The 14897-nt window shown below is 45.6% G+C and overlaps 1 protein-coding gene across 5 annotated transcripts in view; it reads left to right on the top strand.

The window, feature by feature from the left end:
* Nucleotides 1-14897, top strand: part of LOC115160687 (kalirin) — a 260920-nt gene that overhangs the window by 202735 nt on the left and 43288 nt on the right. For 4 of the 5 annotated variants that reach the window (XM_029710940.1, XM_029710941.1, XM_029710938.1 and 1 more), the window contains exons 32-34: nucleotides 179-321; nucleotides 1204-1306; nucleotides 14432-14678. In XM_029710940.1, the coding sequence (XP_029566800.1) occupies nucleotides 179-321; nucleotides 1204-1306; nucleotides 14432-14678 (493 nt within the window). Of the gene's footprint in view, nucleotides 1-178; nucleotides 322-1203; nucleotides 1307-4530; nucleotides 4588-14431; nucleotides 14679-14897 lie in introns of those variants that run through there. The other variant, XM_029710943.1, reaches the window with a different exon arrangement.

The following is a 14897-nucleotide window of genomic DNA, read 5'->3' as shown; positions in this document are numbered from 1 at the left end:
ATAGCCTTCCTAAAGACGGGCTGGGAGGGCCGTGCCTTGCAGAAAGCATAATTTACAGAGCAACGCCTTCATGGTTACGTTGCAGTTTTTCTCCTTTGTACGCCAACACCTTCTCTTGCGAGAGGCCAGAGGATAAAACAAGATCAATCAATGTGATGTGTCTCACTCTCCTCCCCAGGCGTCCAGTATTGAAGCAAAGCAGGAGTGGATCAAGAACATCCGGGAGGTGATCCAGGAGAGGATCATCCACCTCAAGGGGGCACTGAAGGAGCCCATCCACATGCCCAAAACCCCGGCCAAGCCACGCAACAACAGCAAGAGGTGAGTAGGCCCAGCACTCGCTCCAGGTTGACGTTTCCCCTAGGTACAGATCTGGGATCAGCTTCCTCTCTCCCCATCCTAACCTTAACCATTAGTGAGGAAAATGGTGTACTGATCAGTGTCTAAGGGCAACTTCGCCCTACTCCCTAACACTCGGCCATGGCAGGCACCCGCGTAAGCAACACTGTCAGTAAGCTTATTTATAAAGTTCCCACATTTGTTTTCATCTAATCTCTGTTCATATATTTCGTAGATCGCCAGCAGCATACCACCCTGCATCCAACTGCTGGCTTGCTTCTGATGCTAAGCAGGGTTGGTCCTGGTCAGTCCCTGGATGGGAGACCAGATGCTGCTGGAAGTGGTATTGGAGGGCCAGTAGGAGGCACTTTTTCCTCTGGTCTAAAAAATATCCCAATGCCCCAGGGCAGTGATTGGGGACACTGCCATGTGTAGGGTGCCGTCTTTCGGATGGGACGTTAAACGGGTGTCCTGACTCTCTGAGGTCATTAAAGATCCCATTGCACTTATCGTAAGAGTAGGGGTGTTAACCCTGGTGTCCTGGCTAAATCATGGCCATCTAATCATCCCCAGCTTACAATTGGCTCATTCATCCCCCTCCTCTCCCCTGAAAATATTCCCCAGGTCGTTGCTGTAAATGAGAATGTGTTCTCAGTCAACTTACCTGGTAAAATAACGGTAAAATAAAATAAATAAAAGATCAGTGTGACTCATTCTCTTTCATTTGGTCTGGATGGCTGAAGATAAGATACTGTACATCCTCTTTAGGAAACATCAAGACAGACAGAGATAAGACACTTCACCTCTAACTGGTGTGTGTGTGTGTGTGTGTGTGTGTGTGTGTGTGTGTGTGTGTGGATCCAGGGATGCTGGTGAGGATGCAGACAGCCAGGGTGACGGCAGCAGCCAGCCAGACACCATCTCCATCGCTTCTAGGACTTCTCAGAACACTGTGGACAGTGATAAGGTAGGAGGACATCTGCTGGAATATCTCGAAGTCTAAGTACTGATTTGGGATCAGGTCCCCCATATCCATATTATTCATTATGATCTAAAAGGCCAAACTGACCAGCAATCCTATCCAGAGATTCTTTATGAACATGAGCCCTAAACATCTTCTTTATTCCCTGTAGGCCTACAGGAATAAGTCGTACATATTACATATTTACCATACACAATATCAAGCAAATAAGTGTGAAATATTAACGACTTTAATATCTGATATGTACTTTTTTTTTAAATTATGCTGACATTGATTGGCTCCTTCCTAGCTCCGCCCCCCCGTGGGTCACCATGGACAGCTGATTGACAATCGGGGTTTCCCTGGCCTCTCTTATGTTCCAAGCAGGGGCTGTGACCTGCCATTAGAGCTGAGGCTCCCCAGTAGGTTAGATGGAACAACAATCATGTGAAACTATGAAACGTCTGTTCAGGCTTTGTGCAGGCATGTGCCCTCATGCAACATACGAAGGACTATATGAAATCAATGTAAGGATACATTTGATTCCTAATTTGCTCTTGGTGAAAAAAAATGGTGTGTGAGAGTTAAAGGGAGGGTTCATCTAATTTACATGTTTGGGTAAAATTCCTCTTACCTTGAGTTGTCTATGTAGGCCAGTAGTGACAGCATCCACGATAATTAGTTGTTAAATTTAGCTACCGGCAGTAGTTAGCATGACTGATGGACATTATGGCTGAGTTCCTATGGCTGAGTTCCTGCACATCTACATTGAATTGCGTCAATCAATCAGTGGTTGCGTGCCACGTCATCGACTGTGCAGCCGGGCGTCAGATTGCTTTATCTATTATGTTTTTAGCTGATATGTTAAATACCTATCCAGGGGTTGTAAGATCTGGCATGTGTCTGCATTGTAGTTGGGTAGGAACTCAACCATTGTTGTGAAGCTGGTTGTTGTCTTAACTTTTGGAAGATTTCCCTCCCTATGACCCGCTCCCTCTCTCTCTGGGCTCACCGCCACTGCAGCTGGGTCCTCCAGCCGTCTGTTTTCTTGGAGAGCGGCCGGGCTTGGGTGTCTTGGCCTGGGGTCCCGTTTTCCCCTCTGCTCTGGAGGGTGGAGAGTGGTGTCCGAAAGAGGGAGAGAGAGAAGCTGCATCCCCAAACTCCCAAATGGTACCCTATTCCCTATATAGTGCACTACTTTTAACCAGAGCCCTATGGACTAAATTGGGAATAGGGTGCCATTTGGGACGCTTGCGGAGAGAGAGCGTGGCCTGGCCAGTCCGTTGTGACGCCCTGTGACCTTTTCACACAGTACGCCCACGCTTTGCCCCTGCGCTAAATGTCACTCTGCCACACACAGCAGAAAGATAGACTGGGCTCTAGAAAGGACTGCCCTAACAGAGTGACACACAAATCCTCGTTGAGCTTGTGATGAATAGGTGTGATTTGAGGGAAGTTGATGGAACAGCCGAGTGTGTGTGTGTTGCTTTCTCTCTCGGTGGAGGATGTCGCAACTAAATAACAATATTATTTCATTCCTTCTCAAGGTGGGAGGGTTGTCTTGTTGCTCTTTGGAAGGCTTTAAACAGAAAGAAATTCCTGAGTGCTGGAGCGCCCTTATAGTTCATTGCAATTTCCTTAAGCTATATTCCAATGTTGCATGCTGTTATGAATAGCCAAGGGAAGGCTGGATAGAGAATTTGCAAAAAATAAGTTCATAACACCAAACCCGGTCTAATTTGAGCCGCTAAGTGGCACCAACTGACTGTTTGGAGTTTGTTTTTCTCTCTTGATATTTCTTCTCGGGGCGAGCCATGTCAATTTTTCCACAGACTGTTTTTGTCTTGGAAATGACTCTTTTCCTGGTGTTTTTGTGGTCTTTCTAAGCCCTTCCAGTGTCGTCGTCTGGTCCAAGCTGACAGTTTGCCACTCGGCGCAGACGCAGACAGACACAAGACATCTCTGCTCCCACCCAACCACCCTGCTGTGACTGTCACTGTGGCAGGATTTGTTTTCTCCCTGCATGGAGATGGAACGGCTTGGCTTGCATCTCAAATGACAACCTATTTCCTGTGGGCCCTGGTCAAAAGTAGTGCACTGTGTAGTGAAGAGGGTGCCATTTGGGATGCACACCCCTAGGCTGTTTCCTGGGCTTGTCTTGCTGCCGTCTGTCTCCAACTCATGTGCAGTGTATATATGGCTAACAATTACAAAGAAAGCAGCTAGGAAACCATTTCCAGTAGTGTGCGTCTACTCTGCTGTGTTTTTACGACGGAGTTCACACGGGTGTGTTTGCCCTCTGTCCCTCGCGCTGCACATCACGTGGACGTGTCGTCGACTCATTCCCTAAACCACGGTTGTGCCTCTCTTCATTACTGTACGTTGACTAAATCAAATCTATTATCTCCTCCTTTTATCCCCGGCTCACCATATAATGAAGCTGTTCTCCAATCGCCACCGCTGTCTCCGCGAGTCATGAGACTGGCCTCGTGCTCCTCGGATGGGAGATGAGGGTTATCTCTGTCTCTCTCGCTCTCTCTCTCTTTCTGTGTGTGTGTTTCCGCTCAAGGAAGGACAACTGTGGTTCCATTAAGGCTTAGCTGTGCTGCAGGAATATATGCCACACCCTCCCTCTGTCTCTCAGACACACACACACTTTCTCTCTCCACAACACACACATGCTAACCCCCCCCCCCCCAAGTTGCTCTTCTGCTTAACAAATGGGTCTTTATATGTTGGCTAGGCCTTCTATAAGACAATAAATTCACCTTTATTAGCATGAAATAAATATGTTATAGGCTATGCTGATCCTTGGTTGGGTGCACACATGCAGTAGTGTGTTATTATGACCCCGTCGTCTCTGCTACTCATAGTAAGCCTGTGTTAGAGGTCTTCATGGGTCCAAGTAGGACCCGATTTAACCTGGACCCAACCCAAACGTTGACCCTCTGGTCCGAGTTGGGTCCTGTTTGATTGTCATCGGGTCTCTGGTATATACAGTTGATAGACCCGAGACCCAATGACAATCAAACAGAAGCCTTTCTGTCGATGGTCAACAACAGAATTTCCTACCCCGGTTGGGACCCGTGAAGACCTCTACCACAGGCTTTCTATGAGCAGTAGAGACGACAGGGTCATAACACACTGTCTGTCTCCCTGTCTGGCTCAGCCAATCAAAGGCAAGAGCTTGAACCGAGCTTAACTCTGCAGCACAGACCGAGAGAGCAGAGCAAAGAGACACCATGCCAAAGTGGATGAGCTTTAAACTTTTCAAGGAGAGCAGTCACGTAAGTAACCAGACCCTAGCTTTTCTCCCAAAGTAGCTCAGAACATTTTAAAGACCTCCTTTGACATTTGGAGAGCGTTTTGGATAGGCTACGGGTCATTTGTCATTTTAAAATGTGTCCTGCCAAATGTCTACTGTGCTGTTTTTGCCAAATCTAATGATTTTATGTTTTGATTGATCTTCAACTTTAAGATTGTAATTCTAATGTCTGAGTCACACATGTGAGAGTCCAAACTGTACATGGCAGTATATATAGCCTCCACATATTCACCAAAGTAGAGAAATATATATATACACCGTATGTCACCACATAGGCCGTATCATTCATGGGAGTCGTATTGTAGTCACACGAGATGTGTTCATGTGGCTAGCGTCAGATGGCTAAAGGAGCAGAAGCACATTGCCGTGTTGAAAGGGAGTTCCTTCCCCCACGTCCCAGTAGTGGAGCAGATTGCTGGTTAAACTGTGAGGGCTGGCTGGGCCAGTCGACACAGGAAGCAGGCTATTGAGTTAACTGCCTCAATGAGATGGTACTGACTGACTTAGTGACGTTCTGAAGATCCAGTTGCATCTCTCTAGAGTGGATCTTGGCATCCTAGCAACGTGACAAAAAAAAACCCATCCATCTTGGTCAGGAAGATTTTCGTTCTAGAAACTGATCAAATAGTGTTGAATTATAGGATCTTTATGGCTCTGGCTCAAGACATGGTTGCAAAAGATCAACCCTATAGTGGCTTATGTCTTGTCTACGCTATGCATCTAGTTTAACTGAGTGTATACGCAGGCTTTGGTTGAAATACTATTTGAAATCAATTCAAATACTGCATCTGTGCTTGGTTAAGCTGGCCTTTTGCAGTGGAACCGATTTTAGAAAAGTCCCAGCAATGTAAACCAGAGAGGATTGTAGTTTTTGCTGAAAACAAAAGAAAATACTGTAAATCACCAAGACTTCTTTTAATAAAGGAAATCTGTCTATAATGTAATCAAGGTATGAAATGTGTTATTTTCTAATACAATCTATTTTTGGGCTTATTTGTGGTCAATTTGCTTCGTACACCTTTTAATTATGTTTCGGCCCCCCGACCATCAGCTCGAAACAAAAAATGTCCCGCGACTGAATTGAGTTGAGTGCCCCTGGTGTAAAGCCTGCACACCTTGCACTATAGGCAAGCTAAAGCAAACGATCAAGATTTAAATTTGAACCCAGGTCTGTAAGAAATGTAGTATTGCCTGACTGTAGGACAGTGAGTGAGGCTGTGTTGACATGAATATGCAACAGGCGTGTGTCTTTATGGCTGAAATGTTTTTTTTTTAGGCAGCGCTCGGCTGACATTCAAAATGAGGTCAACACTAGTCTCCGAAACATCCTGAGTACTACAGGAGTACAAAATAATATGGCATTGATATTTTCCACCCTCATGGATACCCTGTCTACTGTAATTGTCGTATAGGCCTAGTTCCAATTCAGTTAAGTTTGAATATAGTCAGTCTGTCAATTATATATAACTTACAGGCCTATGTGTTACGTTTGTTCTTCAATGCACTCCCAGACTTTCTTATGAATCATACTAAAAATTAAAAATGGAAGAAAACGGACAGAAACAGGGAGGGACTTGCCCAGTACTAAAAACGTTTTTTTTTTTGGGTTCCATTGCAAAACGCTTTGTGACGGTGTGCACTAATGAATATGACCCTGAGCATTGTTTAACGGGTGTACCCTGTACCCTTTCGCATGGCCGCATCTCTGGTTGACCTGGAGATCTCTTAGCAACGGAGAGGTGACCTAATACCCTGCAGATGGTGTCGAGGGGAGATGAGATGAAGGCTTGAGTCCCAAGTGGTACTCTATTCTCTACATAGTGCGGTACTTTTGACCAGAGTATGGGCCATTTGGGACGCAACCGAGATGAGATGGACGGCTCCGGTCACATCTGCTGCAGCTTAAACCCAACATGTCATGCCAGCTCCATTCTACCGTATAGCCGCTAAATCTATGTCCCAAATGGCATGCTATTCCAAATATAGTGCACTACTTTAATCCAGGGCCCCATGTTTAATCTTTTGCAGCTATCTGATGTAAAGAGACCTTTAAAACATGCTCTTTATTTTTTTGTGTGGGGGTCAAAGCTGTCTACTCGGGCTCTCAAAAGCAGGGTTATACATATACTGTGCCCCAAAACCCACCCTATTATCTAAACTCAGCAAAAAACAAACGTCCCTTTTTTCAGGACCCTGTCGTTCAGATATAATTTGTAAAAATCCAAATAACTTCACAGATCTTCATTGTAAAAGGTTTAAACACTTTTTCCCATTCTTGTTCAATGAACCATAAACAATTAATGAACATGCACCTGTGGAACGGTCGTTAAGACACTTACAGACGGTAAGCAATTAAGGTCACAGTTATGAAAACTTAGGACACTAAAGAGGCCTTTCTACTGACTCTGAAAAACAGAGGACTGTAGGTGTGGCCAGGGAAATAAATTGCAATGTCCGTACTGTGAGACGCCTAAGACAGCGCTACAGGGAGACAGGACAGACAGCTGATCGTCCTCGCAGTGGCAGACCACGTGTAACAACACCTGCACAGGATCGGTACATCCGAACATCACACCTGCGTGACAGGTACAGGATGGCAACAACTGCCCGAGTTACACCAGGAATGCACAATCCCTCCATCAGTGCTCAGACTGTCCACAATAGGCTGAGAGAGGCTGGACTGAGGGCTTGTAGGCTTGTTGTAAGGCAGGTCCTCACCAGACATCACCGGCAACAACGTTGCCTATTGGCACAAACCCACCATCGCTGGACCAGACAGGACTGGCAAAAAGTGCTCTTCACTGACGAGTCCCGGTTTTGTCTCACCAGGGGTGATGGTCAGATTTGCGTTTATCGTCGAAGGAATGAGCGTTACACCGAGGCCTGTACTCTGGAGCGGGATCGATTTGGAGGTGGAGAGTCCGCCATGGTCTGCGGCGGTGTGTCACAGCATCATCGGACTGAGCTTGTTGTCATTGCAGGCAATCCCAACGCTGTGCGTTACAGTGAAGACATCCTCCTCCCTCATGTGGTACCATTCCTGCAGGCTCATCCTTACATGACCCTCCAGCATGACAATGCCACCAGCCATACTGCTCGTTCTATGCGTGATTTCCTTTAAGACGGGAATGTCAGTGTTCTGCCATAGCCAGCGAAGAGCCCAGATCTCAATCCCATTGAGCACGTCTGTGACCTGTTGGATCAGAGGGTGAGGGCTAGGGCCATTCCCCCCAAAAATGTCTGGGAACTTGCAGGTGCCTTGGTGGAAGAGTGGGGTAATATCTCACAGCAAGAACTGGCAAATCTGGTGCAGTCCATGAGGAGGAGATGCACTGCAGTACTTAATGCAGCTGGTGGCCACACCAGATACTGACTGTTACTTTTGATTTTGACCCCCCCCCCCTTTGTTCAGGGACACGTTATTCAATTTCTGTTAGTCACATGTCTGTGCAACTTGTTCAGTTTATGTCTCAGTTGTTGAACCTTGTTATGTTCATACAAATATTGACACGTTAAGTTTGCTGAAAAGAAACACAGTTGACAGTGAGAGGACGTTTCTTTTTTTTGCTGAGTTTAGTTAGTGCACTACTTTTGACCAGGGCCCATAGCAAATAGGCTGGTATTTGGAACAGGCATTGCATTCAGAGGACCCTGATTTAGTTGACTTTTAGTACTTTCATTATCCAACTGTTGGAGATGTTGACTATTGTTATGATTATTCATTGGGAATGCTTGCACTGAATCTTACCAGATTGTAGAGCTGTTGCTTGGCGTGCAATGACCTTTTGATGAACAAGATTGCCGGATTTCACAGGCACAGTAGTTGATTACCACAGCTTGACTTGGGAAAGTGTTGATGATTCATTCAACTAATCAACAGCTGGAAAAAGGCATGTCACAAGCGTTGTTGATAATCATTTGGTGGGTTATTTGCCTCTGTTTCTCCTCTGTCTTTACCCAAACCCCTCGAAGTGACTGAAATAGCAGCTATTTTCTATATAAAAGCCCTATGATGATGAAACAGTCTGCTTGGACAGGTTCCCCCACAGCTCTGGAAACTCAGACGCTACCATTTCCTGTTCCCCTTAGACGGCACAGCTCCGACAGCCACACTGGAAACTAACTGCTATTTAAGCCCTGACTGTGTTCTCTTGCTCTTTCTTGCTCTTTCTCTCTCTCTCTTTCTCTCTCCCTTCTCGCTCTCTCTCTCCCTCTCTCTCCCTCTCTCTCTCTCTCTCCCCCTCTCTCTCTCTCTCCCCCTCTCTCTCTCTCTCCCCCTCTCTCTCTCTCGCTCTCTCGCTCTCTCTCTCTCTCTCTCTCGCTCTCTCGCTCGCTCTCTCTCTCTCGCTCTCTCTCTCTCTCTCTCTCTCGCTCTCTCTCTCTCTCGCTCTCGCTCTCGCTCTCTCTTGCTCTCTCTCTCTCTCTCTCTCCCTGTGTCTCTCGTTCTGCATCACAACACGCAGGAGCCAAATGTTCTCCTCACTGTGTTATTTAAGCAGGTTGCAACTACGGACATTACTTGATGTGGCGCAAACATGGGAAGAGTCCTGTATTTATGATTTGACTCCGGTCCTAATGTTTTGGGGTTTTCCAAATCGGATAATGTCTCAAACGAAAGTTGGTTTTCTTTGCCATGGTACAGTGTGTCCTGTTTGGGATACATTTTACTACATGGGCCTTTTCATTTGTTTGTCACTCTGAAGTGGTGTTTGAATATAATGCTTCAACCATACTCCTTAGGCCCATCCCAAATGGCACCCTAATTCCCTATAATAGTGCACTACTTTTGCTCTCCCTTAACCTTCCAGTACCAATCATATTTCATGATAATTAAGTTACTGCCAGCTGTTATTCCACTAATTGGACAGAGTTAATCATGTGGAGATCATCTGTTCTGCTAGTCAGTATAAAACGAACTGATCGTACAAGGTTGTTTCCAGCAGCCCACCACAAAACAGTAATTGGATGTAGTAACAAGTATTTATCACTATACTGACGAGGGATTCTTCTGTGGGCTGTTTGTTTTTGTACAATGAACTCCTTGGAGTACAGTTTCACTGTAAGACACAGCACTTTGTGAGTTCACAGATGTTCTGTTGGCTTTGGAACACATGGAGGTTGTTTTGATTTTGGAAGGAGGATGGAATACAGATCCTTCTAGAAAGCTATTTTATCAACAATGGCATTGTTATATGGCACCAACCACAGGTCCCAACTTTGTGCAGAGGGAAAGTTAAAGTTCCCATGTTGAGGACTGGGTCAGCTCTGCTCTGCTCTGCTCTGCTCTGTCTCTGTAATACATGATGGGGGAATCTTCTGGGCACTATTCACATGTTGTGTTCCCTGCCTGTTGACACTAATCTTGGGTCAGTTTTGTATTTTCCCCACTAATGGTTAAAGTTAGGATTGGGGGCAGGGAAGCTGATACTTATAATTATATGACAATATGGTAGGTTGAAAATAATCACATTTCACAATTTCTGATATCGCATGCATTACCTTTATTTTCCTGCATAAGTAAAAAAAATCTGTATTACTGCCATATCACCTCCACCTTACCGGCCACCCTAGACCCACTTCAGTTTGCATACCGCCCCAACCGCCCTGTGCAATTGAGTCCTGGACTTTCTGACGGGCCGCCCCCCCAGGTGGTGAAGGAAGGAAACAACCTGTCCACCTCGCTGATCCTCAACACTGGGGACCCACAAGGGTGTGTGCTCAGCCCCCTCCTGTACTCCCTGTACTCCCTGTTCACCCATGACTGCGTGACCACGCACGCCTCCAACTCAATCATCAAGTTTGCAGACGACACACAGTAGTAGGCTTGATTACCAACAATGACGAGACAGCCTACAGGGAGGAGGTGAGGTCACTAGGAGTGTGGTGTCAGGAAAACAACCTCTCACTCAATGTCAACAAAACAAAGGAGATGATCGTGGACTTCATGAAACAGCAGAGGGAGAACCCCCCCCCCATCCACATCTAAGGGACAGCAGTGGAGAAGGTGGAACGTTTTAAGTTCCTCGGCGTACACATCAAAGACAAACTGAAATGGTCCACCCACACGCCTCTTCAACCTCAGGAGGCTGAAGAAATGTGGCTTGTCACCCAAAACCCTGACAAACATTTACAGATGCACAATTGAGAGCATCCTGTCGGGCTGTATCACAGCCTGGTACGACAACTGCACCACCCTCAACCACAAGGCTCTCCAGAGGGTGGTGCGGTCTGCACAACGGATCACTGGGGGCAAACTACCTGCCCTCCATGACACCTACAGCACCCGACGTGATAGGAAGGCCAGCATCCTGGAGTCGCCTCTTCACTGTTGACGTTGAGACTGGTGTTTTGCGGGTACTATTTAATGAAGCTGCCAGTTGAGGACTTGTGAGGCATCTGTTTCTCAAATTAGACACTGATGTACTTGTCCTCTTGCTCAGTTGTGCACCGGGGCCTCCCACTCTTTCGATTCTGGTTAGAGCCAGTTTGCACTGTTCTGTGAAGGGTGTAGTACACAGCATTGAACGAGATCTTCAATTTCTTGGCAATTTCTTGCATGGAATAGCCTTCATTTCTCAGAACAAGAATAGATTGATTTAGTTTCAGAAGAAAGGTCTTTGTTTCTGGCCATTTCGAGCCTGTAATCAAACCCACAAATGCCGATGCTCCAGATAATAAACTAGTCTAAAGAATGCCAATTATATTGTTTCTTTAATCAGCACAACAGTTTTCAGCTGTGCTAACATAATTGCAAAAGGGTTTTCTAATGATCAATTAGCCTTTTAAAATGATAACTTGGATTAGCTAACACAACGTGCCATTGGAACACAGGAGTGATGGTTACTGATAATGGGCCTCTGTACGTTTATGTAGATATTCCATAAAAAAATCTGCCATTTTCGGCTACAATAGTCATTTACAACATCAACAATGTCTACACCGTATTTCTGATCAATTTGATGTTATTTTAATGGACACATTTTTTTGCTTTTCTTTCAAAAACAAGGACATTTCCAAGTGACCCCAAACTTTTGAACGGTAGTGTATTTATCATTGAACTCTGTCAGCCTGTTTCCTTATTAAAAAAAAAATCGGTCAGGGAAACTGACCCTGTGTGGGTATTTTAAGAGAATTGCCCACAAGATTTAGTCCAAAGAGTTCTGCCCCTGAAACAATCTGTGTTCACCATGCCCATGTAGTCAAACTCGTCTTACAGTGCCTCCTATCATAGTGCGCTCTTTAATGAAGCACCGCTGAGGATCAGTGGTCAAACTTTAGAATAGGGGGAAAACAATGTAGGGAGTGAGGAACCGCCAGATGATGCTGACAGAAAGCTATGGGTGGTCTTGACGAGTGGGGGAGGCTGGATCATGGTTTCCATTAGGATGGGTCTGACCTGTGTGAGGATCCTCCCTCACACCGGGGTGTGTTCTTGCTCAGAACATGAGCCTCACTTTGTTCTGTTGAAGCTAGATTGGAGCTGCTTCAGTCAGCCGGTTTTAAAACCTTGAACGGGATCATAGAGAAGGCTGCGTCCCAAATGGCACCCTGTTCCCTGCTTTTGACCTGGGCCCATAGGGCTCTATACAGTGCGCTGTATAGGAAATAGGGCACCATTTGGGACGTGGCTATGGAGAAGGAGTGCTCTTATTATAAACAGCTCTCTGGGGGAGTGGATGATTTGTGGAGTGTTCCTGTTCCTAGTAAGAGATTGGAGTTGATCTCCATTCAAGATGACCTGAAACACTTCCCTCCAACTGGGTTTGGTTGCTGGTCAAATATGTTTTGTTATTGAAGGAGTCAAAGAAGTGGTGTGATTTAGAATCCCCTCTGTTTCGAACCCCCATAGTAGACAACCGAGAGGTAACTCAGGTTTGTGTCCTTGATCTGTACTACATTGGGCTTTGTTTGTTCTCTCTGTGGCAGTATTGACTACTTGCTGGGTTATTTCAGGCTAGGGTTGCAAACGTCCGGTAACGTAAACAGAACTCTTGGTTGATTTCCTGCTGATAAGCAGATTTCCAGCTAATTCCCTAATGATTCCGGGAATCTTCCAACCAGGCTTTCTGGAAAACTTGGGAATGTTGGGAAATGGACTTGGAATTTTGCAACCCTAATTCAGGAGTTCTTATAGCCGCAAATACACATAGGTTTGACCACTTCCTCTTAGACTGCTACTCAAGTTGTAACAGAATGTGTGCTCGTACCTGCTCTCTTCGAACCCTGTCACACTCCCATCTGGCTGTGCAGCGTGCGGAATGTAAGGACTCTCCTACAATCATGTGCGTCCCAAATGGCACCCTAAATAGGGAATGGGGTGCCATTTGGGACTCAGTCCATGTCAGGTTGACCAGAGTAGAACCTCGGAGCATATGAGGAAGTTTTGAGTGGACTCGGAGTGACAGCCTGAGGAATGATACTATTTTTCATTTCCCAAGGTGGGAGATTTACTGACTTCAACTGGATTGCTAGCTAGATGATAATTGTGAAACCAGAGAGTATTTTCCTCAGCCAGAGAACATTCAGAATCGTAGGAGACTAGTGATATCCTCATAACTGGGAGACTGCAGTCATTTATGACTCTCGTTTATCAAACTGGTGTAGGCTACGACCGTTTCCTCGGGTAGAGTTATAATGCGTAGGATTACGTCCCAAATGGCACCCTATTCCCTATATAGTGCACTACTTTTGACCAAGCCCTATGGGGCCTGGTCAAAAGTAGTGAACTAGGCCTATGTAGGGAATAGGGTGCCATTTGGGACGCAGACATATAATCACCAGACGACCATGATCTATAGGCCTATGGTTCGTTTATTACCTCACTTCACCACCATGGTCAAATAATAAAATCTTTCAGTGTAATCATTTAGTGGGTGTAAATATTATGACATGACTCTTCTTTCTCCAGAAACTAAACTGATCTCTGATACTGATAATGAGTTAATTATAAGGTCACCTGTAATCTCGCGCGAACAGGCCGTTTAAATGACATTTTGGTTCTGCGTTGCTGAGATTAGGTCAACTGTGTTGAACAGATATTTGATGCATGTTGTATAGAGTAACTGTTGCGTTTTAACCAATTTAACAACTGGCTACACACCAGTCTTTGATCTGAAGCGATGTTTTAAATGTGCTACTGATTTATATAGAGGTGTATTAATTGGAGTTGGTGCTTGTGTAATATACTGTGGTGTGATTCAAACTCTGACCCCGGTGGCTATGAATGATAAAAGCAGTGGAGTCTGACCCTGTCAGTCAGTCATAAACTATATGAAGTACACACTTGTTTCACTTGTATCCAATAGCATTTCATGACAGGGCACACTCTTACACTGACCTTAACCATGTTCTGTTCCATGGAAGGCATGGGTGGGCAGCCCAAATGGCACCCTATTCCCTATTTAGTGCACTACTTTTGACCAGAGCCCTGTGCACTAAAAAGGGAATAGGGTGTCATTTTGGGACACTGTCGTGGTCTTTAATCCATTTATCCCCTGATAGTTTGTCCCCTGGTCTGATGTCTGAACATTTTTTTGTTGTTGTTCATTGTTCTACATAATCCTCCGTAATCCTGCAACTGGGATAAGTGTTTTTATGGATATGTGCATGTCACTCCACTAAACAAATATCTGAATACATCTCACATCCCCACATGGCTTAACCTAGAACCTGAGCTGTGCACTTACCTTCCTTTTCTCTGCTGTGATAATGAGACTCGATTTAAATGTTTTTTTTTGTGCCAAAACCCGCCTTGTTGTAAGACTAACTCACTGTTCTCTCTCTCTCTGTCTCTTCCTGTCTCACAGCTCTCTGGAGGCTGTGAGTTGACAGTGGTGCTGCAGGACTTCACGGCAGGTTGTTCCAGCGAGCTCAGCCTCCAGACGGGTCAGACGGTAGAGCTACTGGAGAGGCCCAGTGACCGCCCCGGCTGGTGTCTGGTGCGGACCACCGACCGTAGCCCCCCTCAGGAGGGCCTGGTGCCCAGCTCGGCCCTCTGTATCTCTCACTCCCGTAGCAGCGTGGAGATGGAGTGCTTCTTCCCCACAGGGAAAGGTAAGGACATCAACCATTTACTGTTGGGGGGGAAAAAAGGAAGGAAAGTGCTGCAAGGATATATCAGTAGATCTTTATAGATTGAAGGTGCTCTTTGGATAATGGGTTAATTTGTCAACAAAAACAATAAGGACCCTGCACTGTTCCCATAATTACAATGGCCGTGTCTGAATACCCGTACTTCTGTTCGAAATGTTAGGCTTTTTGGTTTTGCGAAAA

The sequence above is a fragment of the Salmo trutta genome, chromosome 24 (assembly GCF_901001165.1).
Source record: "Salmo trutta chromosome 24, fSalTru1.1, whole genome shotgun sequence".
NCBI classification, from domain to species: domain Eukaryota; kingdom Metazoa; phylum Chordata; class Actinopteri; order Salmoniformes; family Salmonidae; genus Salmo; species Salmo trutta.
The sequence above is the reverse complement of the archived record's forward strand: the minus strand, read 5'-3'. Positions and strand labels throughout refer to the sequence as shown.